General features: G+C 44.3%; 1 protein-coding gene across 1 annotated transcript in view; it reads left to right on the top strand.

Annotated features, from left to right (window-relative positions):
* LOC100545769 (uncharacterized) overlaps window positions 1-27,529 on the top strand; it is a 97,863-nt gene that overhangs the window by 69,485 nt on the left and 849 nt on the right. The window contains exons 71-88 of the mRNA XM_085212414.1: window positions 984-1,019; window positions 3,262-3,318; window positions 3,504-3,575; window positions 4,551-4,622; window positions 5,287-5,322; window positions 11,651-11,731; window positions 12,588-12,641; window positions 12,971-13,024; window positions 13,806-13,868; window positions 14,297-14,359; window positions 15,080-15,196; window positions 18,276-18,353; window positions 18,613-18,666; window positions 19,989-20,037; window positions 21,007-21,045; window positions 23,038-23,205; window positions 25,642-25,713; window positions 26,191-26,361. Coding sequence (XP_085068540.1) covers window positions 984-1,019; window positions 3,262-3,318; window positions 3,504-3,575; window positions 4,551-4,622; window positions 5,287-5,322; window positions 11,651-11,731; window positions 12,588-12,641; window positions 12,971-13,024; window positions 13,806-13,868; window positions 14,297-14,359; window positions 15,080-15,196; window positions 18,276-18,353; window positions 18,613-18,666; window positions 19,989-20,037; window positions 21,007-21,045; window positions 23,038-23,205; window positions 25,642-25,713; window positions 26,191-26,361 — 1,336 coding nt within the window. The remainder of the gene's footprint in view (window positions 1-983; window positions 1,020-3,261; window positions 3,319-3,503; window positions 3,576-4,550; window positions 4,623-5,286; window positions 5,323-11,650; window positions 11,732-12,587; window positions 12,642-12,970; window positions 13,025-13,805; window positions 13,869-14,296; window positions 14,360-15,079; window positions 15,197-18,275; window positions 18,354-18,612; window positions 18,667-19,988; window positions 20,038-21,006; window positions 21,046-23,037; window positions 23,206-25,641; window positions 25,714-26,190; window positions 26,362-27,529) is intronic.

Genomic DNA, 27,529 nt, shown 5'->3' with positions numbered 1-27,529 from the left:
CCCCTGTAAGGTCTGGGCTGTGATCAGGGTGCACGTTATCTTTCTGCAAGACTCTTTTAAAAATATTTTTTAGGATGGTGGGAAGGGAGGAAATTTGGGAGTTCGGACAGAAAGGAATTCCTGTTGTATTCCATTTGATCCCTCAGTGTGCAGGGCTGGGCTGAGGAGCAGCTCACCTGCAGCATATGCAGGACAAAGATTACTTTCCAGACAACACATACCCATTCATTTTACATCCATTAGCAGAAATCCCTTTGTTCTCCTTCTGCCATTTCCCTCTTGCAAGCCTTGGGAAGTTGAGAAGCACAGCAATGGGAAGAGTAAATCTTGTCCAAATGTAGGGATGTGCAATCAGACACTGGAATGAAGGCAACCACATATAGTGCTGCTACTCAAAAGCAACTCAGTGCATTTTTACAGTCTCTCTTTGCTCTCTTATCCCTACCTGGTCCTTCTAGTCTCTTCCATCTGCTGTCACTTTGCCAGTCATGAGCACTGGAGAAGGGTATGGAGATGCCATCAGTGCCAAATCCTGCCCTTTAGCTTATATCCCACCTCCTACATAAAACCTTGTGGAACAGTTAGTATTTCATACACTTTTAGTGCAAAATCCAAGCTTTGAGATTGAAATTTGGGAAATCCTATAAAATACAGGATGCCTTCCCACCCTAGGTGTAGTACTGACATATTACCAGAGCTGCCATGCCCCATTGGAAGATGGAAATCCAATGATAGTTCTGCAGTGTGGACATGCTGAGCATGAGGTCAGCCAAAACACATCAGTCTCAGGTCTTTATTTTTGGTCAGCACAATATATTTTAGTTGGGCACAATCTCCCATGGTAAGCTTTGGCAGAATGCCCAGGGGAGCTGACTCCCAACTGTGAAAGATGGGCTTAGTGTGCAAATCAGTGGACTGAGTAGCACAGAAAAAGTGAGTAAAAAGGGAATCACTCACTGTCTTTATATCTTGCTTGCTTTCAGGGTGATCGGGGACTTCTGGGACCCAAGGGAGAAAGAGTAAGAACGTTCCAGATTGTGACCTTTTGGGGCAGATGGGGTAAAAGGCTGTTAGGGCCTTATCATTACCTGTGAGCAGATGGACAGTTATTTGAACAGTTCAGTGATCAGACAAAGTAGAGACATAAATGATAAGAAATACTGGTATGTGTTTTCCTTCTGTCTAATGGGTGTTTCCCTATTTACAGCTGGTCCCTTCACTATGTTCATCCAAGAGTTTGGGTCCATTCTCTCTACATTATACACCCACACAGTAGAATGCAAGATTTAGATGCCTCCTTCCTTCATGGGATTTTCCAGTGGGTTCAATCCACTTTGTTGGCTTGCACTCCATGTAATGCTCAGAGCAGAGCTAGCACCATAGTTTTAATGGGCTTCTACAACAGCTATTGTCGATAGGAGCAAAAAATAAGTCATTTCAGTTGCTGTTTTTTGGGCACAAAAATGCTTTCTATGATGTAAGGGAAGAAAGAAAATTTCCACTGACTTTTGTTAACCAGCTCACCCCAAAGCATACCCCAGTCTGGCTCATGGCAGGTAATGCAAAATAACCCCGGGTGCAGAGAGTGAACAGAAAATGCTGAATTTCTGCCTAGTGTTTTGTTAACTTCCTCCCTTACTGAGGTGGCTTGTAAGAAAATGAGTTTTCGAAAACCTGCGTGATGATTTTGCCTTTGAGTCATGCGGCATTAAATGATCAGGGCCAATTTGTCTCTGAGGAGGCTGCTTTCAAAAGGGACTTGCTGCAGAGACAAATCAACTCCTAATCTGCTTCGTGAGGAGGCCCCAAAACACCTCCCGAGTCGAAGGAATGTGTAATGCATTTTCCAAAGAATACCTTAATAAAATATAAAGAGGCGTATGAGGTAGAGCTGAGAGAGAGGGATGATTGGCTTGGATTCATTCCCCATGGTTACAGTTTGACTTACTTTATAACTCCCTCTCCATCAATACAAGTGGAACTGTGTGCTTTTCAGGGCCTGTGCTGTGCACTGGATTAAACTACAGAATCTTTATGCTCCCTTTTGTCTGCAAGATTGATTGAGCCCCATCCCATCTCCATCACAGACACTCAAAAGCAGGAAAGCAGGAAGTATATGAAGACAGACTTGGAGCAGAATCTGATAGTGATCATTGTATAAGTTGCAAAAGATGGTCAAATTCTGGGGAATGTTTATTCACGGATGTTTGTTAAGAATCTAGCAGCAAAGCACAGTCTCCCCGAAAAGGGATGGATTTGCAACATTGAAGAGAGCTGGTATAAAGGGAGACTGTTTCAAATAGGCTACAATTGCCAAAAGGGGCTAGCAAGGAGAATTAGCAGCCTGTAAGGGGTTAATTTATTTTCCAAGGGGAAAAAAATGAATAAATCAGTGCTGTATGCTGCTAATAACAATAGTCAAATACTAACTGCAGGCTGCACTCAGCATCCAAATCAGATGTAAAAATCTTCCAAAGGGAAAAGGTGCTCCTTTCTATGTCTGTATGACATAGATCACCCTCCATACTGGGTCTGTCCTGCCTCCAAAACACATGCCTTGCTGAATCTGCACCTGTTCTTCTTATTGCTGTGTAGAGTTTCAGGGTGCCCCAAGGATGTTAATGGCACTCTCTGGAATCCTTCTGGGGAAGCATATTAGAAGCATGTACTTGTCAGCTGGTCACAGTGCCCTGGCTTGCAGAAGCAATATTTCTGATGTAAAAGTACTACTCGCCAACCTCAGCTCCAACTGCATGACCATTAAATCAGGGCACCATGAGCCTACAACCAGGTCCTGCACGTGGGAGGAGATGCAAACCTTGACATCCCAAGTGACACATGGTGACGAAGGAGCCAAGCCACCATGTCAGATATGGACCTGCCTGATCACTGATGGTTTCAGATTGGGAATTGAACCTCAGGGTTCCACTTTCCCATGCACAGCTCCACTTCTAGCTGGGACATCTGGACTGTGGCCCTGCCATTGGGCCCCAACATTTTCTTGAGCAACAGATCACTGTCAAAATTCAGGACTTGTCATCTTCTATGCATATTCATCACCTAGCTTTTAGTTGAGAATAAATTAAACTTACTTATTACCTTCCATAAGGACTGAGCATTGGAAAATGCTCACCTTCATTGCAGATGTTTGCTACCCTTTCGCTGTTTTTCTCATCACAGCAAGTGTGGTCCTATCCAGTGGGAGCCATGAATTCAGGCACCACTTGTTATCTACATCTCTTCTGTGTCTCCTTTCTCTAGGGTGAGACCATGACTGGTTTTGGACCCCAAGGCTACAAAGGCAGTAAAGGAGATCCTGTAAGTTGATGACCCTTATAAGTCCTTTCCAGTTCAGGTTATTCTCTAAGTTTTACTATTGTTGTGATTCAGCACAGCTTGGGTATCCATCACAAACCAGTGCTTTGGTCCAAAGCCACTGACTGAGAAATGGGTCCTTCCTTGAGAGAGGCACAACCCCACTAATTTTCTGTCCTATCATTCAGGGTGAACAAGGCCTTCCAGGTTTTGATGGAGACAAAGGCGAGAAGGGAGAAGATGGGCCTGCAGGAGAAAAGGTATGAATCTCTCGATGTGACAGAGACACATAACACTGGAAGAGTCTCATTTCTCTCCAAGAGCTGGACGTGCTGCCTGAAACCCTGAAGCTCAGAGAAAGTGGTAATGCATTGGCACAGGCTGCCCAGGGAGGTGGTGGAGTCACTGAAGATGTTCAAGAAATGTGGAGATGTGGCACTGAGGGATATGGTAGGGATGGGCTGGGGTTGGACTTGAGCCTTGGCACCTGTGGAGGTGTCAGGTCTCAACCCATCACTCCACTGGAAGGAATCATATAACTCTCCCACTCTCAGACTGAGTCATGAATTAAATCTCCATGCACCAGTCATCCCTATTTTTGTATCATGTTAATGGGTTTTGTTCTAAAAGTCTGACACAGTGCAGAATAAATATAAGTATCTACAACAGCAGCATCCCTGATTAGATCCCCAGTGACTGTAAAAGCAATGTGCAGAAGGTCCCGTGGGTGATACTTGTGTTTTTTGTCAGATGAAGTCTCACACACAATATCTGTCAGACTGCTCTCTTATTAAATAATAATAATAATAATAATAATAATAATATGTAAGCATTTCCTAAAGCAATAGCACCTTTTGGCTGAGTATCTGAGTGTCTTTAGATGGAGCACCACTAGTCCACCACTAGACATTCAACCAGGATTTTGTACTTCAGTGTTAGCAAAGAGGCAACTTCTTTAAAATATGAGACCCTTCTCTGCTTATTTTCCTTCAGTCTCCATCACTGGGCACTAATTCCCTTTTGGGACTGAGCTATGAGGTTTCTGCAGCTGGTGGCTTCCTTCCCTGGCACTGGCTGACATAAAGATCTTTGGGATCCTTGGAGGTGAAGCCTGCTATAGAAATGATTCTTACTGTCCTTCACTCTTCCATCTTCATAGGGTTCTCTCTCAGGGGGGGCCACTTCAAGAGCACGATGTACTTAGAAAGTATTTGACAGGTATTCTATAATTTTAGGGAATCAGAGGTGAAGCTGGCTCCAAGGGAGCCATGGGGCTTTTTGGAACAAGAGGACCAGTGGGACAGAAAGTGAGTACGCCCAAAACCTATTTTAAGGTATCATCTTTAAGGACTAAACTGTAAAATCACACATGAACTGATATATAAAATCCTTTGACAGGATTTTATATACATTTTTTTTTCACCATATGATTCTTTGCCCAAAGAAGGTGTGGGTGTTGCATCCTTGGAGGCATTCAAGGCCAGGTTGGATGGAGCTCTGGGCTGCCAGATGTGGTTTGGGGCAGCCAGCCCACAGCAGGGGGGTTGGAGCTGCGTGATCACTAAGGTCCCTTCCAAGCTAAACCATTTTATGATTCTATGATTGATTGTATGATTCCTTCTTTGAAATCGCTGATTTAAATGTTGTGGAGCTACCAAAAAGCAGAAGTAGCCAGGAGACCCCAAGAGATTCTTCCCTTTTTCTAAAGCAGCAGAGTGCTCTGACATCTTCCTTGTGCTATGATAGTAATGATTTGCTGAAATGTCAGCATTTATATGCAAGGTATGAATTCCTGTCTAAATTATACTCAGTGGAGACGTAGGGCTCCCTTCAGTTGCCCATCTGAGATATTTAAGGGATCCTATCTGCCCCTTCCATCTGCTGTAACTATGTCCTCTGACAATCCCCAATTCCAGAGGAAGTGCAGCAGCACTGTCCCCTTGTTACTCATCATCATCACTTTCCTTTCAGGGGGAGCCAGGAGAACCAGGCCTGCTGGGCTCTGCCGTGAGTTGGAGCATGTTTCTCTGTCTTTGGGCACATAACTGGGCTGGCACTTCCACCTATGGACACATGAATGGGTCGTGGGGGAGGTGAGGTGATGTTGGCTCAGTGCTTTTCCACAAAGCCAACATTCAGAGAGGTTTTGCTGGAAAATCAGCCTTGGGCAAGAGGGACCAAAGCCAAAGGTAAGTTGTAATAGAACGTTGTGTTTTGCATCACAAACATGCAATATGAATGCACATGAAATATGCATCTACTTATTACTTTTAATGCCTTTAGCATTTCCAGGGGCATTTCCAGACATGAACAGATGACATTGCTCAGCTGATTACTGGTTATGGTTGTGTAGTATTTATGAGCTCGTGATCCAAACTGGTAATTGCTTACTGAGAAAAATGCCCTCATTCTATTAAGCATTTCAACCTCTGCTTGACTGCAAGCAGCTGTTGAGCACTTTACCAGAGCAATGAGGATAACATAAGACATCAGTATGCTGCACCCCTCGTTACTGGGGTTTGGAAATGGGTGATCTTTGAGGTCCCTTCCAAACCAAGCCACTCTGTGATTCCCTGATCACCACATGTAGAGTACATTTTGGAAACTGCTTCACTGTGAGCACCTGAATCCATGGATGACAAATATTAGCACTAAAATTTGGTAGTGCAGAGAGTGAATAAAAATGTTTGTAGAGCATCAAAGGAAGCTCAGTTGAATTCCAGTGGGAATCCACCATCCACAGCAGCAGTCCACTTGTGGTTGGGAGATGTGCAGTTTTCTACCAGCACCCATAAAGACCAATTCATGACATATTTAATGGCCAGAAATTGGCATCTTGTTGATCATTATCCAAGGAAAGCTAATTAATCCTTCTTTGGAAAATATTTGGTGATTTTGCTGGTGCAGGCAACACTATCCCTGCTGTGCTTGGTGCTGGACTAAGAACACTATGCTTGGTTTTGTTTTTTCATTAAATTGCTAAAATTGCAATTCTCACATCAAAGCCAAGGCCGTGACAGAGGAGCCATGATATACGACAGCCTGGATGAAATTCATCTGACCTCAGGTTAGATGTCTGCCGTGTTCGCTTTCCGCATCTGAGCACGCTGGTCTGAGACTACTTAATAGAGAGCTTTAGGGTACTCTCAGACCATGACTCATATCATCTATTTCAGACACCCGTGGTAGGACATGACATCCTGGTGTGACTTGCTTTCCACAAAACCAGGTTGACAATGTCTCACTTTGTCTTCAAAGTGTTCACAGATCCTTTGATTGTTTTCTCCCATGTTAAGGGAGAGGGGGGTTCAGGCTATTTCATCTATCACTGCTCTAGTCTTCTTTTTCCCTTTTCTTGAAGGCAGATATGACTTGTTCCACTCTGCCTGTACCCAATCTCTTTTATGCAAAGCCTCAATGATAATATCTCGCTGTCTTCATTTTCCTTCAGACCCCTCTAATTCCATCCATCGGATCTACAAATTACCACCAACTCACTGCAAAAACTCACCAGTTGCTTTCCATCCTACTGAATTCCCTCCTGGCTGATATCTGGGGAGACAAAAGTTCCAGCACGACCAAAAATCACTCTTGTAAACCAGCTTGTAATAAGTCTCATCCAATTACTTTTTTGATTTGGTGGTCTATAGGACTTCCCAACCAAGTGACAACGTTTGTATCCCCTCCCTATAGTCACCGCCCAGAGAATTTCAGTGGATTTAGATGACTTTACAACTGGATCTCAAGGCAAATGAGTGCATTCTTGATATTCAAGACATTTCCCTCTTTTCTAAAAGCACTACACACTTACATTTATATTCCTGCCCTGCTTCACCCTTTGATATTAATATTCTAGTCTGTGTTACGCCTATTAAAGTGCAATCCTGATCATGTATTAAGACTTCCAACTCCTCTTCTATATACCTCATGCATTTCATGCATTAAAATTCTGGCAGATTAACCCATTACTCTCCCTAAAGCTGTATTCTGAATACTCTTCTCCCCATCTCTTGCTATTACTCCCTATTTTGTGTTTCCAGAGTCTACAATTATGAGTGTTCTTAGGCCCTCTCCATCCTGGCTTGCAGTCCTCCTCACTAGCTTTACAAATAGAGTCTCAGAGATGTTCTTCATGTCCTCTTGAGAACTGGGGTCTATAGCTGCCCAGCAGTCCTTGGATCCTTGCCCTATATCTGAGGAAGCCAAATGGCTGTTGACGCAGGCTCCTTCCTGGCTCCAGCCCAAATCTTTGCAGGAATTTGTGCAGAGAACCACTTCATTACATTACAACTCAAGACTATGTTAGGTTTGATAATACCCAACATGAATTTGACTTTATCAGACAACACAAAAGCACTAGAGCTCTTGAAGCAGATAGAGCTATTGAAGAGCTATTCAGGGAACCAACATGAGAGCCCCACCTCCCTCCACCAGCTGCATGAACCTATTTGAAAGCCTAATAGGTAAACTAATTTGGAAATCCAATTCCTGCCTGCTGACCAGCGGGTGGTTTCAAGCCAGAGGTGAAAAGAGGTGGGGTGTGGATGTCAATCCTGGGCTTGACAAGAGGTGCCTCTGACTTCCCACTTAGAGTGGGAAAAGCCATTATCTGAGATGATTTTGGCCAAAGAGGGTGCCATGAGCATTTCTGGAAAGTCCAAGGTAATCAGGAACTTGGTCAGCCAGACCTTCTAGCCACAGGTAGAAATCTCTGCCCAAATAAATTGACGTCTAGACACAAGACACAGCAGGGAAGGGATAAAAACACAGCTGGAACTTTCACATCGAGACACTCAGCTACTTCAGGTGTATCATCCCATCAAATATTGAGCACCGAAGGCCAGGAGGTGGGAAACATTTTAGCAAAGGTAACAGCTATGCCATGAGTCTCCAAACTTATGGCTTACTTAGACCTTGGGCCCCATGCACATAAGTTGCTCCGAAAGTAATGCCTCCTAATTGTTTCCATGGAGACTACAACAGATACAGAGGGCAGAATAACACTGTTTGATAGAGCAAATTCTCAGCTGTGAACCGCTATTTTTTCAACATAGTCACCACCAGCAGCTGTATATTTTCACCAGTGATAGACAAGAGCTCGCATGTTGTGCTCATAAAAATGTGCACCAGCAGAGGTGACCCATTACTGCCGCTGTTTAAATGCACCACCCACTGCCTTACTGTGCAGCATCTACTATTTGGTTTCCATAAACATTCAGCAAGTGTCAGTGAATACCAGTGGGTGCAATTTTTTCCACATGGATGAATTCAGTGGTACACCTTTGATTCATACACACTTCCACGTCAGGTGACATTCTGTCAGACTGTGTCCCTCTGCTGCCATCTGTCACACAGCAACAAAAATGTGAGAGGATACTGGTGGGAAGGTTCAACTTCTACTACCATATCACCAACATCCGCCTCTGACATGATGGACCAACATAATAAAACAGGAGGCATTACTTTCGGAGCAACCCTAGTTAAATTATATGTTATCATTAGAATATAAGTAACAAAACATTTTAATTTTTAACATTTTTCTTAAAGTGTTAAAAAAAAAAAGAGAGAGGAACAAAAGCATACAACTGGTGGAATATTTGACCTTGATTTTGTGAAGTTGATGCATCAGTCTGGTTTATTGGAAGTTGGCTGCAATTCTTAGAACACTCTCAAGGTGTTCATCGGGGATTTTTTGATGAAATTTTACTTTTCCTGCACTTCATCCTTGACAATTGTTCACAAATGCCGTTGCTTTTTGGCAGTATGCACATGAATAAGGTGTGATTGTGAAGCGAGGGATGTTTTCCTCTGGTAAGAGAGGAGTAAAGAGACATGATCAGATTTTTTTTAGTTGCATATCTGATTGCAACTCTATGTGTTCCAGGACTTGCAGGTCTTATATAGATATGAACTGAAAATAAAAGTGCTTCATAAAAGTAAATTTATGATTTTTTTTTTTTTTTGCAATATTGAAACCTGTTTTCAAATTCCTTTATCAAAATGGAAAGAACAGCTGCATATTCTTCACTGTGTGTAGCCAATGCAGCAAAATTATTTGCCATCACTCGAGTCTGCACTGCACATCACTGCCCTCCCTGTGCCTGGATTGAACGTGGCTGGCCTACATTATGGTTTGGAAATGCATTAGTCCTTTGATGTGCCTTTCCTGCTGCTTTGGATTGATTTTTTCCGGTTGCAGTGCATTCCTGCGGATGGATTTGATGCTTTCCAAGGGTGACCCAGATAATTTCCCAGCTTATCTGAATGGAGACGTTGAGCCTGGTGATCACACAGCTCCTGCCTGGCTCCAGCCCAAATCTTTGCAGGAATTTGTGCAGAGAACCTCAGCTCAAAGTCATCTTTGCGTCAGGACTTATGACTAAGCTTCTCCGTTGCCGTGCCTTCGTGCAACCTGGTGTCTTTACAGTTAAATGAAGCCTGTTCCAGCAACGCTTTAATAACAGAACCAAACAGCAAAAGCCATTTCCAGTAGTCCACCAGTAATTGCCTTTAAACTGCCATTTTACTAGCTTTTATTGCCCGGCCTTTATTTGCCCTGGCAAAACACAGAATGTAAATCTCAGGGAACAAATTTCCATTCAGCTTGTTTCCCTTGCTCGATGCATCAGAACATTTTCCTCTCATTCTCATTTTTAAGTCCTCTTCCTTCTTGACTCTTTTCAGACGGGGAGGTTCAGGTTGGTTATAAGGGGCAACTTCTTCTCTGAAAGAGTGATAATGCATTGGAACAGGATGGACAAGAAGGTGGGGGAGTCACCATCCCTGGAGGTGTTCAAGATATGAGGAGATTTGGCACTGAGGGACATGGCTTATTGGGCATGGTGGAGATGGGTTGATGGTTGGATCTGATTATCTTAGAGGTCTTTTCCAACTTTAATGATTCTATGATTTACTGGAGTACTGAGTAGGCACACCTACGACCATTTACCCTTCTACTTAACAGCACGTACTCTGAGTTTTACTCTTCCTTAAAGCCATCTGGGCTCCCTTCAGGCTGAAGGCAAGAAGCACCTTGCAGTCTAAGGCTCACAGGAGAGCTATGAGCTGGAGACAGGAAGGTGGGGGAAGCACAAGAAAAGACAGAAAGGTCTCATTTTGGCACAGAAACCCCTATGGATGAATAAATTCAGGTGCTGAGAGGGCTATTAGAGCTAATTGGGAAGTTGCTAACTAGTGTCAAGTTCCTTCAGGATCAGGCAGTATTCAAGAATAAGCCTTAGCCCATCCCCTTGGGAACAGGTGTATATATATAAATCCCTAGCCAGATGGATCTGTACTTAGTTCAGAGCAAGCTGAAAAATGCCAGGCAATTGAAGGTATCCAGGGCTCTTGAGATTTAACCATTGAACCAAAAGGTTTATTGCCCTCCAAACATGCAATCTGTCCTAGCAAACAGGGATTCTAATTAGTTGTGCTTTTTATAGTCCATTTACTTCCTCAGCAAGAGCTTCATATTGATTGTTTCAATAAATAGTTACCAATAAATAAACAGCATGCATGAGATATTCAGGCCTGATCATGCAAGCAGGGCTTGAGGAGCATGGACTTTACCCAATCCAGACGTGATCAACAGAGCCATGGAGGAGCATCTTGTGTGTCCTCAAGTACTGCCTTTACTCCAAAATATAAAGAAATATTTGATGAAGTATTATATGTCCCAGGCTGAGTTAAGCTTCAGAATGGCTCATAGACCTCCAGATTGCAATGCTGTGGTGTTTTCATGGAGGAATAACTCTGTCCTATATTGCCCATGTGTTTGGTCTGGATGAGAATCTATTTTACCCCCAGATGGGCGATGTTCTCTGCACTGAAACAGTGAACAACCCCATGCATGGATCTGCACTCAACAAGTAGAATGGTTGTTCACAAATTGAATTTCACCACATAGCACTTCTTCCCTTGACTGAATGAGTCTGAAACTGAGCTGCTGACCCAGTGCCCAGGATTGTGGGCAACCCAACGAAGCAACTTGCACAGTGGGATGCTGCCTGCTTAGTGTTTCTGCTCCTATTTCCAACTGCAGTCATCACCATCCCAATTTTCTTCCCCAGAATTACTCTTTAACCGCTGTGCACCTCAGCTTCCCGACCTGTGGTTGTAAAAAAGCCAGCTTCTGGGTTGCACTTGCTACTGGTTGTCAATGGTTGTTAACCCAAGCCTCATCTTTCAGTGCTAGTATTAGGATGGCTTCTGACCTCCAACTGTTGGAATGTTCTACTCAGGGTCTTACTATTGAATTTCCACCCTGATGAGTGTACTCTGTGGTCTCCTTGAAAAAGCTAACACAGAAATTCATTGTGCTCCTCTTTGGCAGGGTACGGCAGGCCTCAATGGGAGGAATGGAATCAAGGGAGCCAAAGGTGACAGAGGTCTTCAGGGACAGAAGGGAAAGCCAGTGAGTAGCAAGAAAGGACATGGTTAGTTTGGAAGGCAGAAAGAGGCTTCTGGTCTTTCTCAAACCGGAGCTCATTTCTCCTCCCACACCCTGTGTTTCCCATTCCTGGAATTAGAAATAAGAGTTCAGGACGACTCTTTCCAGAAGAGAGATGAAATTTCTGCCTAAACTTCCTAGAGAGGGCTCTAATGCACATCCTAACCCAGTTTTTAGGAGACTTCTCTAGATGCCAGTAGAGAATTTATGTGTGTATCTCTAGTGGTGGAGTTCAACTTCTCCCATGTAATTCACCATGCGTTTTCCTTTGTTACTTGAGAGTTGGGGTCATTTAACTTGGAGAAAAGAAGTCTCCAGGGAGAACTTCTTCCAGTCTTTCAATATGTAACAGGGGCTTATAAGAAGGACAGAGGAAGACTTTTTATTTGGGCCTATGGTGACAGAACAAGGGGGAAAGGTTTTAAACAGAAAAAAAAAAAAAGTATAGATTTAGATTGGATATGAGGAAGAAATTTTCAATAATGAGAGTGGAAAGACCCTGGAATATGTTGACCAGAAAAGCTGTGGATTTCCCATCATTGGAAGTCATGTTGGACAGGGTTTTAGGCAAGCTATTCTAGTGAAAGATGTCCCTGCTTATGGCAGGAGTGTTGAAATAGATGATCTTTAAAGGTCCCTTCCAACCCAAATCATCCAGTGATTCTATGAATCTATGATCTGCAAATTTTCCAGGAGTCCCCAGTGGTTAAAAGAACAATATAAATGTAAAGTGATGCTATCAGCAGGGAGGCATTCTTAACCTGTCAGGATGTGTATTATCTGTTTATTTTATTTTATTTTATTTTATTTTAATTTTTAGGGAGAAAAAGGTGATCCTGGGATCACTGGGGACATTGGGTGGAAAGGAATAAAGGTAGGAGCTGGGTGAGATCCTATGAAATGTCCATATTCAAAAAGCTGTCTGGATGTTGTCCTGGACAGCCATCACTTTATGGCTTTGTTTGAGCAGAATGGTTGGATAAAATGACCTCCAGAGGTCCCTTCCAACCTCAGCCACTCTGTCATCCTGTGAAACAAAGTTTGGGACAAGCAGAGAGGAGAAGTCAGATGGGGTTCATGGGGAAGGGTTCTGTGGGTCAGGGATATTCTTGCATTAGGGCTTACCAAGTGCACAGTTTTCATCCTACTTGCCTTCACCTTGGTACAACATCAATGACTTCCCATGATTTGCTTTCTCCCCAGGGCTTACGTGGGCTGCCAGGACGCATTGGTGCTCCAGGAGCCAAGGGCATCAAGGTGAGCTCAGCCTAGCTCTATCTCCTGCTCTGGTAGTCCCATTTCCAGCAGTGATTCCTATTTCTTACTCGTTATGAGGGTAACACTATACTTGAAGAAACCATGCTAGCTCATGCAGAAGACCCTCTCCACAGTGGCGATGGATTGATGGCTGGACCAGATGATCTTAGTGGTCTTTTCCAACCTTAATGATTCTATGATTCTATGGCTTGAAGCTGCAGGCTGCAACGTAGAGATATGTGGTCACAGTCTGGGGGTTGACACTTTTTTTTTTTTACAATCTGAACTTCCGAAATATCCTTCTGGTCTGTGGCTTAGCAACTGCCTGGACCTAATTTGCGATTACTGCCAGGCACGTTGCTCTGATTGCCAGCACCAACAGTCCTTTCTCTATAAACAGAGATAATGGCCCTTAATGGTCTTTTTATGAAGGGTTTTGAAGAGCTCAGTAAGATGTAAGGGAACACTTGACAACTGAACCAAGGGGATATATTTTTATTAGTAGTATTTTCCTTCATCTACCTTGGCCTATTGGGTAAATTAAGTACTGTTCAGTGAACTTCCCACCTACTTTCATGTAAGTGGTTATGAAGTCAGGGCAGTCTAAAGTCTATATCAATCTGAAGTAGGAATTTTCCTGTATTTAGGGTTTCTCCTACCAGAAGTGTCATTATTTCCATACCCTCCACAGCACCATTTACTCACCATTTTGGAGCTGGTTTTCTCAGTGTTTTAGAGATTGTGTTTGCTTACATCCCATTCACTGATTTTGCATCCATAGGGAGAAATTGGCAGTCCTGGAAAGCCAGGAATCCCAGGATCAGATGGACCATACGGACCAAAGGTGAATACCTAAATTGCACATCTGCCTGCAAATGGGAAGTTGCCTAAAACCTTTGGGAAACAACCTGTGTAATGTGCTTCTTTCTTTTTGACAGCACAAACAGGGTTATTCTTTATCTAATCATATAGCCCGACATATATTTGAGTGAAAAGTCTTGGACATCTGGGGTTAGAGACCTCTTCACTCAACTCAGCCAACTTCATTCACCCCAGCCCAGATGCTTCTCATGCATTACTGCACATGATAAGTAATGGGGCTTTTTAACATGATTACTTTCAGTCTCTCTGAGTACCACTAGTGCACAGGCTGAGAGATTCCGATGGGTTACACTTACTAAATAATATTGTAATGTGAAGAAGAGGTGGTTTGTTCAGAAAATTGCAACTATGCCAAGTCTGTATGGGCAGTAATTTTATTTTGGCTCCCAGGGTGAACAAGGAGCACCAGGTGATGACGGTGCCTTTGGGATTCCTGGGGAAAAAGGAGAAAAGGTTAGTGCTTGCCACACTGCATCGAGCTGCCATTTATAAAAGAATGAATCCCACATCCATCAGGTCAAGTTAACAATATTATGCACTTTATGCATCATAGGTACCCTTTTCAGCGGTCGAATGTCAACTGTCTGGAGCATTAAGGCTGGGAGTGCAGGTGGAAAGGGCAGGAGAAGGAGGTCTTCCTAAATTCACCTCCTGCTGATGCATGAAACCCCAGCAGGTGCATGCTTAGCATGAGGAAAAGCTATCCAGACCTTTGAAGTGGGATGAGTTGTCAGAGTTTATTCAACTCAATGACTTGGACTGGATGGTCCTTATGGGTCCCTCCCAACTTGGGATATTCTGTAGTTCTATGATTTTAACATCACCATACACAGGTTGCTGGGCATGCTGCAGAGGAGAGAAAATGGATAACGCTGCTGCCTCCTAGGTGCTCTGGACATGGATATAGAAAAAGACAGACTAAAGGAATCTTCTTACATGTTTAAAGAAAGTTGGGCATTAGAAGTTGTTGGGCATCATCCTAGAGGGGAGGGACATCCATGTCACCAAGCAATGAGGTGCTTTCTGGAAGAGTAGAAATGGAAAGCAAAACTGAAGAGTCTCACTGTATAGCCAAGGCCCATGATAATATTTGGATAATATCTGATTTGCCCATCTCTAAAACCACTTGTGCTTGATAAAATCTTGGAACTGCTCTCTCCTGCTGATTCTTAGGGGTCAAAGGGAATTCCTGGTTTGGGAGGCTTCAAAGGACAAATGGGATGGCCTGGAAAGGCTGGAGCTGCAGGACCAGATGGACCTCAAGGGCCCCAGGGCAAACCAGGACCACAGGTGAGCAGCAAGGGACATGATTTACGGAGGGTTGTTAGAGTTAGGGTAATATGGTTAAGTTGTGGTTGGACTTGATGATCTTTAAGGTCTTTTCCAACCTGAGCAATTCTATGATTCTGTGATTCTTAATGCCATGACACCAGTGCTGACTAGAAACCCATATACCAATGCTTACAGAGCAACTCCAGCAAGGATCTGCATACAGCCGTGCTTCTCCAAGAGCTGGAGGAGAATAAGATGCTGCTCTAGATCTCATGGATTTATCTTCCATGGGGAGCTCTGCTAGAAGTCTCTTCTCCAGTTGCCATCCAAGGGGTTGCATCTCACACCTTCATGTGACACAGAACCCCAGATGGATCCCCCCACATCACCATGTATACAGGCTGCCCAGGGATGTGGTGGAGTTATTGTCCCTGGAGGTGTTCAAAACCGTGGAGATGTGGCACTTGAGGACATGGTTTAGTGGGCATGGTGGGGGTGGGTCGATGGTTGGACTTGATCTTAGAGGTCTTTTCCAACCTTAATGATTCTATGATTCCATACATATCCTCCACTTACAAACTGGCACCTGAGGTCTCCCAAACTGAGAGAGGATGGCTGCAACATCTGCTATCTTTCTGTGGAATCTTGGTCAATATACTTCATCTCATGGTGTGAGATGAAGTATATTCCCATAAGTATTTTTTCCTTTCCTCTCTTCTTTTCCTATCCGCAGTGCAAGACATGACCTCTCAATGAAGGAAGGAAGGCTGCTGATTTCAAGTTAGCATCAAGTGCACCCCTCCTGTTGCTAATTATCTAGGGAGCAGGATGCCCAGGCTCCAGAAGGAGCAAGTAGCTTTCAAACCCTATTTGAAAACCACTCTTAACAGGTGTCTTTGCATGCAAGACATGCTAGGCATCTTTTGAATGTAACAAAAAGACTTGGAAATGAGACATGCTAATGCTATTTATGAGTAGGAACATGCTGCCTCCAGATTCTATGGTAATAAAGGGTGTCTTGCTGCTGCCAACACAATGCAGAGGGACAATACTAGAGATTAATGCTAATCATCCACTCTTAGGTAGCATCCATTAAGTAACGAAAAACTTTTCAAGTGGAAGAGACTGGAAGTGAAAATACCTTTTTAAAGTGATGGAACTGGCTGAGTTTTAGGCTTGAATGAAAGAAGATATACATTAATATGAAAGAACAGAGAACAAAAGAAAAGCTGAAGTTGGGTAACTACCTGAAAGATGAACTATGTCAAATAAGCCATCTCAGAGATAGCCTTGTTTTAACTCGTGCTGGCCTCACTTGGTGTGACACGTAACACCATTGAGTGATTTGTCCTTACAAAAGTAAGTCTAAGGATTTAATCCATCTGTGTGTGTGTATGTAGACGACAAGTGTACACATACTATCTGCAAAATCATAGAATCATTAAGGCTGGAAAAGAAATCAAGGGTCATCAAGACCAACCATCAACCCAATACCACCATGCCCACTAAACCATATCCCTAAATGCAAAAAAATATTTGAGTTTGCTGCCAGATGGGAAGTAGATTGCACTGTAGTTTGGAGACATGGCCATTGCATCATGGTCCTGTGCCAAATTGCAAACACGTTTAAAAGCACAAAGAACTTAGTTGATGTGCAGCTACATCTGACATTACAGGTCTGTGCTGGTGAAGATACACCAGTGAAAAATGTTCTTGCTGTCAAAGGTAGAATTTGGGGTTGTTCAGACCCAATTTTGCATGAAGTCCAAGTGAGTCTGGACCTCATTTGATCAACTAGATTCACTACCATTCTTACAATAAGGGTAGCGAAGCACTGTCACAGGCTGCCCAGTGACATAGTGGATGCCTTGTCCCTAAAGGCATCCAAGGTCAGGCTGGATGGCAGTCTGAGCACCTGATTGAGCTGTAGATGTCCCTATTCATTGCAGGGGTCCATTGCATTGGACCAGATGGCCTTTAAAAGTCCCTTCCAACTCTAGAGCCTTCCGACTCCAACTGGAGCCTAGCAGAGGATTGGTTAAAGGTATCTGTGTAGGTCTGTTGATTATTAACCCAGAAAATATCATATGTTGAGAATGTTCCTCATCAGAACACAAGCAGTACCCAATGCTGAGGTTTAAGTCCTAGGGAAGAATTAAGGAAGATGGTGGAGCCAAGTCTGTGTTGCAGTGATAATCAGGTTGATCGTCTGTATTGTGTCCTGTGACATCAAATAAAGGCTTGACTCAGAGCAGTCTGAGTACAGAGGAAGCTTTGGGACTCCAGCATTGCTCAGCAGCTACAGCCGAATCCCACTCCGTGTTTCATCATGAAACTATGGGTGATTATTGGAAGAACTGCCCCTAAGGTGGGCAACATATAGAAATCCCCCTTCTAGATCACTAAAGTGTGGGCCAAATCCAGCCCCAGACCGTTGTTCTTTCCTTCCTCACTCCCCAGGCTGCATCTTGTCATGAAAAATTTATCAAAAGAATCACACAAGGGAGGAAGGAGCCGAAACTACGAGAGCCCTTCATGTATGTTTAAAAAGGCTAAAGTTTTTAGATTAGCATTTACAAGCACTGCATGCTCAGAAAGCCATGTATGAGATAATAAATGACTTTCATTTAGACATTGATTAACGAGAGACTGTGAGATGCTGCTTTCTACACCCACACTTCTACTTGTCTTTTCCCTGAATAAAAAGAGAAAGTCCCTGGGTTTGAACTGTTTCTAATGTGAGAGGGTGTTATCTTATTCTGCAAGTCCTTCTCCTCCTGCTGAGACTCTGCTTCCTAAATTAGTGCTGAACAAAGAGCTGGAGAAAGAAAACTTCTGCCCCGTAGCATTTGCCCTTTCTGAAGGTTGTAGCTATAAGGAGATCCTTGTGGTTGCCCACATGGGGCAGATGGTGCAAAGTCCAGGGTTCTGTCTCATCACATCTGGTCTGTTTGGAGATCCAAAGTGACTGGACTCTGAGTATCTTCTTCTACTGATACCCACGTTGAGCTTTAGGAGAAATACCCCAAGTTGTGTCATGAAGGTTCTCCAGAGGTCGTCCCAGTACTGCTAATGGAGCTGTTCTCGTCTTCTCTAGGGTCCACGAGGGAGAAGAGGAAGACCTCAGCTCTGCCTCAGAGGTCCTCCAGGCATGGATGGGCAAAAAGGAGTAAGGGTCAGTATGAGGATGAGCCATCCTTGTTCCTGGTGAGGGAGCCTGCACCAGTCTTCTGATATACGCTTTGTTTCCCTGCATGTGGATGAGACCATTCCTTCCTGCTCACTGATAACCCTTAAATTTATGGGAAAACATGTGAGCATTTTTCCCCATCTCCATTTCTAGAGCATCCTTTCCTCTCTAAAGTGCACTTATTCTTGGAGCGTTTAATGTTCAATTTACTGAGCTTTTGTAATGACTTAAGTGTTTTTAACAGGGTGAAAATGGTCCAGCTGGTCAGAAAGGAGAAAAGGGAGATCCTGGTCTTTCTGTGAGTACTTTAGTCTAAGATGACATCGTGTTACACAGGGCTGAATAGAGAAAATAGGGCAAAATGCCCCTAAGAGGCATAAGAGAGAAGGGAAATAATGAGAAATAAATTCATGCAGAGAATATCTGGGAAATGAGAGTGTTGGCCTTTACCCAGGCATGTCAGATTTGCATGGGCTGAGGCAGATGCAACATGCTAGGCAGCACACTGAGAGTGCAAACAGTGACCCAGAGCTTGAGGCTTATTTCTCCTCTTCCATCCTTACTGTGATGTTTCAAACTCATGCTTGGCAGATAGGATTGATACCATGCTGTATTTGCATCTTTTCAGACTGTGGATGTCTGGCAGTATTAGTTTTATAATAGGTGTTGATGGCAAGAGTGTCCTATGAATAGGATACTGAGTTAAGATAAGCTTTCTGCACAGTAAATGCCCCAAGATTTGTCATCCTTAAAAGACAGTGACCATATCATACAAAGTTGCATTAGGATCCCTACCACTGGACATGGAGGATGCTCAACTTAAACTCACAGAATCACAGACCCATATGAGTTGGAAGGGACTTTAAAAGGGCATTTAGTCCAACTCTCCTGCAGTGAAAAGAGATATCTACAGCTTGATCAGGTGCTCAGAGCCTGGTCCAGCCTGACCTTGAATGTCTCCAAGTATGGGGCATCCACACACCTCTTGGCAGCAGTGCCTCAAATACCCTAATCGTAAAAACGGGTTGATGGTTGGACTAGATGATCTTAATGGTCTTTTCCAACCTTAATGATTCTGTGATTCTATGAAGAGAAGTCTAGCTGGGACATAATCATAGAATATCCCCACTTGGAATGGATCCCTGACTCCACACCACCTAAACCCTATGTCTGAGAGTGTTGTCCAAGCACTCCTTGAGCTCTAACAGCTAGGTGCTGGGCCCACTACCCTTGGGAACTTGCTCCATGCCCACCACCCTCTGATTCAGAACCTTTTCTTAACATGAGAAGGCTGTAGGGCCACCATTAAGGAGTTTTAGGCCACCACGAGGTGGTTGTCGGCAGCCGTGAGGCCTCCCCTCATCCTCTTCTGCTCTGGGCCAAACAAACCAAGGGACCTCAGCCACTCCTCACACATCTTGCCCTCCAGAGCCTTCTCCACCTTCATATCCCTCCTTTGGGTGCTCTCCAATCGTTTTATGTTTTTATTCTATTGTGGCACCCAAAACTGCAGAGTGCTCCAGGTGAGGTTGCACCAGCAGAATGGGAAAGAAGAAGCTGAGGGAGATGGAGCAGGGGTAGAAAAGCTCTATTAATCACTTCTTTCTCCCTGTGGCTCAGGAGGAAGAGGTGAAGGAGGTGGTCAGGAGCGAAATGAGAGGCCAATGCGGTAAGTCAGCTGGCGAGCTGCTGGCAGTGACTAAATTGGAGTAATTTAAGTGGCAGCACATGCTTGCTCGACCCAGCAAATATCACCCCATTAGCAGTGAGCAGAGACGCGTCACCTTGCTACACTTGGAGATGAGTGTGGGCTTTTGGGCTACAGAGTCTCTGCTGTAGCCCTGACCTCCTAGTCACACTTTTAATTCTTTCCCTTTAAAACTTCTATCTTCTTTCTCCCCAGTGGTTTTGTCAGCAAAGCTTTCCTTTCCGCTCATCCATTTTCCCACTGATTGGTGAAAGGTTCTGGGTCACAGGGGAAAGTTTGGAGCTGCATTTTGCTTGATAACAACACTTTAATTCCTCTCTGCTTCAAGGCACTTCCTGACACCTCTTCAGTGAAAGCAGAACCATAGAATCATTAAGGCTGGAAAAGACCTCTAAGATCATCCAATCTAACTGTCCACCAATATTGCCCACTAACCATGTCCCTCATTGCCAAATCTCCTCGTATTTTGAGCACCTCCAGGGATGTGACTCCACCAGCTCCCTGGGCAGCTTGTTTCATATCTGTCAACCTGGACCAGAAGGGTAAAAAAAAATAGTGTGGAAAACCATACTTGGAGATTTTTTTAACCCCAAACCCCCACATCACAAAGGTTTTTGGCTTTTGTGGTTGTTGCTTCCTTGCCCTGCAGGGGTCCAGCAGAGCTGCCCAACTCTCTTGAGCATTCCTATGGCCAAAGAGGATTGGAGGTCACCACTGCACTTGCCAAGATGATTAAAATGGAGTCACACTTGTTTCTGACATTAGGAAGCATCTGAATGTTTTAAGGGGTAGAAATCGAATATAACCCATGAAAGCATGTGTTGCCAATAACAATAATCATTTCATTTAAAAAAAAAAAAAATCCTTTCCAATGGCCAAAAAAGAAAAAAAGAAGCAGCAAACAAACTCTGCCCTGTCTTCTGTTTGCAGATTGTGGAGATGAGCTGGGAAGGATGCTTGTGGAAAGGAGTAAGTCTGCTGATATCCATATAGAAATACATGGGAATGTGCATTGGCTTAAAGAATGTTTCTCCTTACCCCTAGACTATGTGAAAAGATGTCATTAAATTCCTTTTTCTGAGTTTCAACATGGAAAATGACCCTGGATCACCAAATGTTTTTAGGTCCCAGCTTTTAGGAGGGCTATTTCTTGAGGGAAATACAAAGAAACAGGGTTAAGTTCTGCAAGACAGAATACAACATTCCATCTCCTGCTTTGGAGACCTATTTCTTACGGTCCATGTCATCTGGATGGTTAATCTGCTGATATATAGGAGACCCCACATTCAGAATCATAGAATCTTAGAACATACTGAATCGGAATGCACCTGTAAGGATCATGGAGTCCAGCTCCAACATTTGGCCAAGGGTTTATCCTCTCTGCTGAATTAAACAACACTTGGAAGAGTCACTTTCTGGGTGGGCAGTGCCCAGGGTGATGCATCCAACCTCAGAAAAGGTATGCGTGGATGTATCTTACACTCTGTATGTCATCATGGAAAGTTTTGGGGCTTTGTAACATGAGGACATTACTGACTTGGATGACACCACACATACACCCTTGCAGCCACTGCAGTTAGTCTTTTCCTACCTGTTCAGTGCTTGAAACAGGCATAATCAAAGGATGAGCCTCTAAAATGAATATATCTTCTCCAGAAATGGATTTGCTTTAATTTTTCCTCCATAATTGTTTTTTGTTGTTGTTGTTGTTGTTGTTTTAGCCTTCGTAGCACATTGTTTCATAGTATATAAAGCAGTGCATTTCACAAAGCCAGGGACTTACTAAACAGAGAGATGGGTCAAGAAGCAAATAGCTGAGCTGCTTGGCAGCAACCTTGCTCTGGCTGTACTGAGCCAATGTAATCACAGTCACACGGAGCAGCTGGGGACTCCCTTGGCATGGGACATTCCCTATTACATTAGGAACAATATAGTCCTTTCCAAACTCTGCTTCCCCCTCTCTTGCTCTGTATTTAGAAAGCAAAGCTATCAGGGTAGAGGTTTCTCCCTGGTATTATCCATGGCCCCATCCCTGGGATCCTGCCCTTGCATTGGCCTCTACTTGCTGCTGTAATAAATCAGGGCAAATGAATCCTGCGTGCTGAATGCTCTTGGACACAGAAGCCTCCGTGCTCCTACAAAAAAAACCTTTGCTGAAATGTTTTGCATTCATAACTCGGATGTTACCCAAGGGCTCTGTGTGTTATCCAGATGCTCAGCCAGAAGCACATCGTCCTGTCTCCAACTCATGTTCGAGGCATCTTTTTAGAAATAGTAGTAAGTTTGCAAAGCCAGATCAAAACCACAGTGGACATGCTACAGAGTTGATACGGAATGGATTCAGTTTGCTGGTCCACATTGCTTTAAAACATGTTTCTGGGTCAACTTTGCACAGCCAGGCTCCATCAGATCTACCACCCTGTAACTTCCAAGTCTGTACATACGTAAAGCCAAAACTCATAAAAGATCTACCCTGCTAACATGCTGCCCATCCAACAAGAAGACTGACACAGCTCAACGTGTCATGAAGATGCTACAGGTCCCACAGACCTTTAATTATAGCTTTGATCAGAACTCCATCCCAAATGGACACTGTGAACACAGCCATGGAGGTACCAATGAGTTCCATCACACTCCTTGGGAACAGTTTCCTTTAAAACCAACCTTTATTCTGAATAAGTTTAGCATATCCCAGCCTTCCTTGGGAAGACAAGAGACAGTATGATCTGTCCATAAGTTCTTGCCCTTCTCTACAGCGTATATGATTTGAAAAATGGTTTCCTAACCCGACTCCATACCTGTGGTCTGTGAGTTTTTGAAGGTGCAACATTGAGTTGTGACTTTTCTCCCATACTAGTAGTCACTTTGTTGAACTACAATTGTTTTTCTAAGCAAGAGAGCTCTGCTGTCAAACTGTGGTGCCAGATTTCATCATCACTGACCCAGCAATTAAATCTACAGGCCTGGAAGCAATTGAACTCAAGAGGCAGCTTCAAGGGTATTTTCAGCCTCAAAAACACCCTGGAAGAGATGGTGAAAACTGGGAAGAAATGCCTAACAAAACCCAGAGCATGACCACATGGATGACATCATCAGAGTCCTTCCTGGAGACACCTTCTCTTACGACAGGTAAGTACAGCTGCCTGGCTGATTGCTTTTGGTCTTTTCTATCATGGGAGATGATGTCTTCACCTCCCCCAGAGCAAAGCATGAACCCAGTGCTGAATTCCTTTCCTCTGTGTTAGAATGGACACAGATATGGGATTTCCAACAAGGGCGCCTACATGAGATCCCCCGTGTTTCTCTGTGGCTCAGAGGTGAGATCATCCAACACTCCAATGTGTGGGTGAGGGAAATGCCAAACACATGTGGCACCATTGGTGATCACCACCTACCAAAGAACACATTTTTAAGTGCTGGAAGAAAGCAGCCAACATTTTCAGGCTGATGCTGTCCCCCTCATGTCCTTTGCAACTTCTAGTAAGGCTTTCTACCAGCCAAAAATTGCATCTCTGAGACCAAACACTCAAGCTATTACAGACTATTTCTGTCCAGGGTCTCATGAACACATTAATGGGTAAAACTCATGATTGCAGCTAATGGAAAAACAACTGGCTCTATTTCTCACCCTTTATGTTGGCCAAGAGAGAGGGGGAGACAGAACAACCAAGGTCCTGCTCTGCAGATGCGTGCAGTACAGTCCTGTCTGTACAGGGCTGGAAGAATGTTTTGGCCTGGTCTGCAGGCACAGCTGATAGGATGAATCCCCAGTTTGCTCCAGGACCACCCTGGGATTAACTGGGATGGTGTCCTGGCAGAAAAGCCCAGGAGATGGATCTGTTAGGTACCAGGAGATCCATTAATGCTTGGCTAAGAATGACCATCTCTCCAGGGAAAGGACAGGATGGGGCAGTTTCAGCTTAATTTCAGATCATCTACCCTTTTTTTCTGTGAACCATTGTAATGAGCATTAGAGTGAGGAACATCTTTGCTCAACATCATGCAGACCTGATGACCAATCAGATCCCTTCAGTAAATACAAGTCTCATACCTCCTTCTATCCCCATGGGCTAATAATTCATGGGTGGCTTTTCGAGGTTCTATGGGCATCCCTGTGCCCTACACACTAAACGGAGGTGAGCAAAGCCTTTGATATCATTGATTTTAGGAGTTTCTGAGCATTTCTGCCCTGAATCTTGGCAGCAAAATGGAAATTACCTTCACCAAATGTGACCCATATGAACCACCTTCCCACACATCCATCACATCTCCAGACCACTCCACATTCACCCATGGCCCTTCTGACTTCATCTGCAACATTTGCCTTTTAGTCTTGATTTTTGGGAGATAGAGAGTGAAAGCACTGTGCAGAAATGCTGGTGGACAGGAATAGGGGGATTATGGGCTTGCTTCACTCAGTACTCAAAGTCCAAACATAACACAAGAAAGTGCAGAATTCAAGAGGAGGGAGAGTTGAGTCTCATTTCTTCCAGTTCAGCAAACCAGAAATTCAGATGTTTACACCATGACTGCTCAGATTTTGTCAACAGGAGGAGGAGGGTTGAGTTGTATGGAGGTAGCAGCCCTTGGTATGGGCAGGGGGACAGTCACTGATTCAGCTCAGAGAGATAGGTATTCACAGGGCAAGATGCATTCCAAAAGACAAATGAGTTGGGCAATCAATTCTGCTACTTTGGAATATATTTAAAAAATGTGACTCCAATAATATACACTTTCAAACCTCAAAACAAGTGGCAGCCTACACAGGTTGTTGACCTACATTTTATATATCTTCACCTTTATTACACATGATGGTACTTTCCTGAGCTTTGGGAAGAGTTTTAAGTCAAACCTAATGATGAGTATCTCATTTTTTTCCCCATGTAATCCACTAAGGAACAAATAATCCCCACATATCCAGCTAAACTTGAAGCTGGCCTCAACCATCTCTGCTTTCCTCTTGCCCATCACTCAAACTCTCACCTATTATCTGCGTTGCACTTGGGAGACGTCATCCATCTGGCTTTAAATTCACTTTATATCAAGGCAGCGTTTGGGATCGGGGCGGTTTGAGATCGGCAGAGCGTACCACATGTTATTGAATCACAGCTGCCGCCGTCGCCAGCCGACAATCCCATTAAAGCCTGGGTCTGAGGCAGGAGGGCCCATAAATCGCTCCACTAAGTGATGAGTGCCGATAGGCGCTGGAAATGTTAACAGGATTCTGCAGTCGGAGGGTTATTACTGCCAGATTACAATCGCCCCTGGCTTTTCAAAGCTTCCAGATTTACAAAACTCCAGCCTGACATTTATCTCCTGCAAGCAACCACAAATACTTCCATTTTCTCTGACTAACACCCAACCTTTTTGACTGAGTTGCTTAATACCATTAAGAATTTTATTGCCGCCAGTTCCTCCCCCTGCCTCACCAATAGCTCCATGACATTTATTAAGGGAACTTGTTAGCCAGCAGAAAGCTATGTAAGGCTCCAGTGATCAATATTTAAATGATGGCTAATTTGTTTGCGTGCCCTTATTATGTGTGATTTCCATTTGCTTCCCCAGCAGCTTCCAGTGTGCAGCCAATAACAGGTCTTCCTCTGTACAAGCGCCGAGAAGCTCACGATCAATTACCAGGTGAAATAAACTGAATTAAGTGACATTTAGGGAAGTCACTACTCGGGTGGGAAGTGCTTTTTGGCTCTGAGATCAAGGAGATGTTGAAAAAGGCTGAAAAAGCTACACACGCCAGCAAGCAGAGGTTCAAATCTCAGCTTCACACTTGGCTTAGAGTAGCTGCATTCGTTCTGGTAGTGAATGAAGAAGGGGGTGATTTCAGCCCGTTCTGTGTTGTCCAACTATACAAGACAAAATGCATGATGAGAGTTTCCTGTGCAATGTCCCTGAAAGCAACCAACCCTACAATGAGGAGCTTTGTGCTCCTCCCACTATGGGAATCCACCCTTGGTCCTTGTTGCCTCTTTTGCTCTTCCAACCTCATTGTGATGACCATGGGACAATGGGAGCCATTGCACCAGCCCCATGTGTTTGTCCAAGGTGGTCTTTTCCCACCTAAATCCCACATGTGAGTGGTTGTGGGGTGTCTCCCTGCAGCCCCCTGCCTACAGCCAATGGACGAGGGCTCCTGTCGACACTACACCCTGCGCTGGTACTTCCACCCAGCGGCAAAAGCCTGTCGACCCTTCATCTTTGGGGGATGCCAAGGAAACAGCAACCGCTTTGAAACCAAAAGGAAGTGTGAACGGCAGTGCAAAATCTCAGCAGGTGAGAAATCCACTAGGCTCTCTGATCCTCCTCCTAGGAGAAAACAGGAAAACACATCCAGGATCTGTCCACCTCCATTGCCTTATGGTGTGCCACCAAGGACCAGGCTGCAAGCCACAGCAGGACGAGGGCAACTCTGCTACTCTGCTTCTTTTAATAAGCCAGGATGATAGAAGGATGATTTGGAGCAGCATGGGAGGATGGAGGTCAGATGAAAAGGGGAGAAGGAGGAGAAGCTGTTCCTTTCACCTGTAGGGAAAAAGGATGTTTTCAAGGCAGAGTTGCCACTTTGGATGGCAGCAAAGGCCTTGAGGAGGCCAATTTGCCCATAGACTTCTCTAGGATGGGCTGCCCAGCTGTTGTGGCTTTTGACGTAGCGTGCCCCCCCAGGCAATCCTATAACCTTCCCCATCCATACATCCAAGTTTCACTTGGAGTGCTGCCTCTAGTTTCAAAGTCTGTTTCTCCTATTGCTCCCAGTGGACTCCCCACTCAGATCCCCTCCCAGCTCATCCCCCTCAGCCCATCCTGAGAACTCCTGAACATCTCCTTCATTGGGCTACATCCATTGATGAAACACAGGGTGGATGTGGGGGTGATGTAGAGGGTCCATACAGGCATCGGTGGAAGCTTGCCATGGGGGCATTCAAGGCCAGGTTGGAGGGGGATTCTGAACAGCCTGATCTGATGGCTGGCAACCCTGTCCATGGTGAGAGAGTTGGAACGAGACGATCATTAAGGTCCCCTCCAACATAAGCTGTTCTATGATCGTATGAAATTAGCTCCTCCTAGCCCTGACAGTAATGCAAATGCTACTGCTGCCAAGCAATACATGAGCTGCAGCTGAAATGCTTTCCTAGAAAGGTCTCCTCTCTCAGCCTTTTCTTTAAATGGAAGAAACCCTTCTGGGCAGCAGAAGAAATGTATTAGTTCTCCAAAAGAAATAATAACAATAATGATTCTGATGAGGTTCATCTGCTAGTTGGCACCCACTTAGCCTGGCTAGTGCTCACATTTGCTGGTCTGTCTCTTTGCAGTGCACCACACCTGGGGAAGTCACTCTCTGTGCTTTAAATCCCTGACTAAGAAAGAGCCTCTTATGCCCAGTGCTGCAAGCCTGGGGCATGAGCATTAAATGAGCATATAGGCTCCCTGAAGTAGCTGTATA

The sequence above is a fragment of the Meleagris gallopavo genome, chromosome 1 (genome assembly GCF_905368555.1).
Source record: "Meleagris gallopavo chromosome 1, MGAL_WU_HG_1.1, whole genome shotgun sequence".
NCBI lineage: Eukaryota > Metazoa > Chordata > Aves > Galliformes > Phasianidae > Meleagris > Meleagris gallopavo.
Note: the sequence above shows the minus strand (reverse complement) of the source record. Positions and strands in the feature narration are given on the sequence as shown.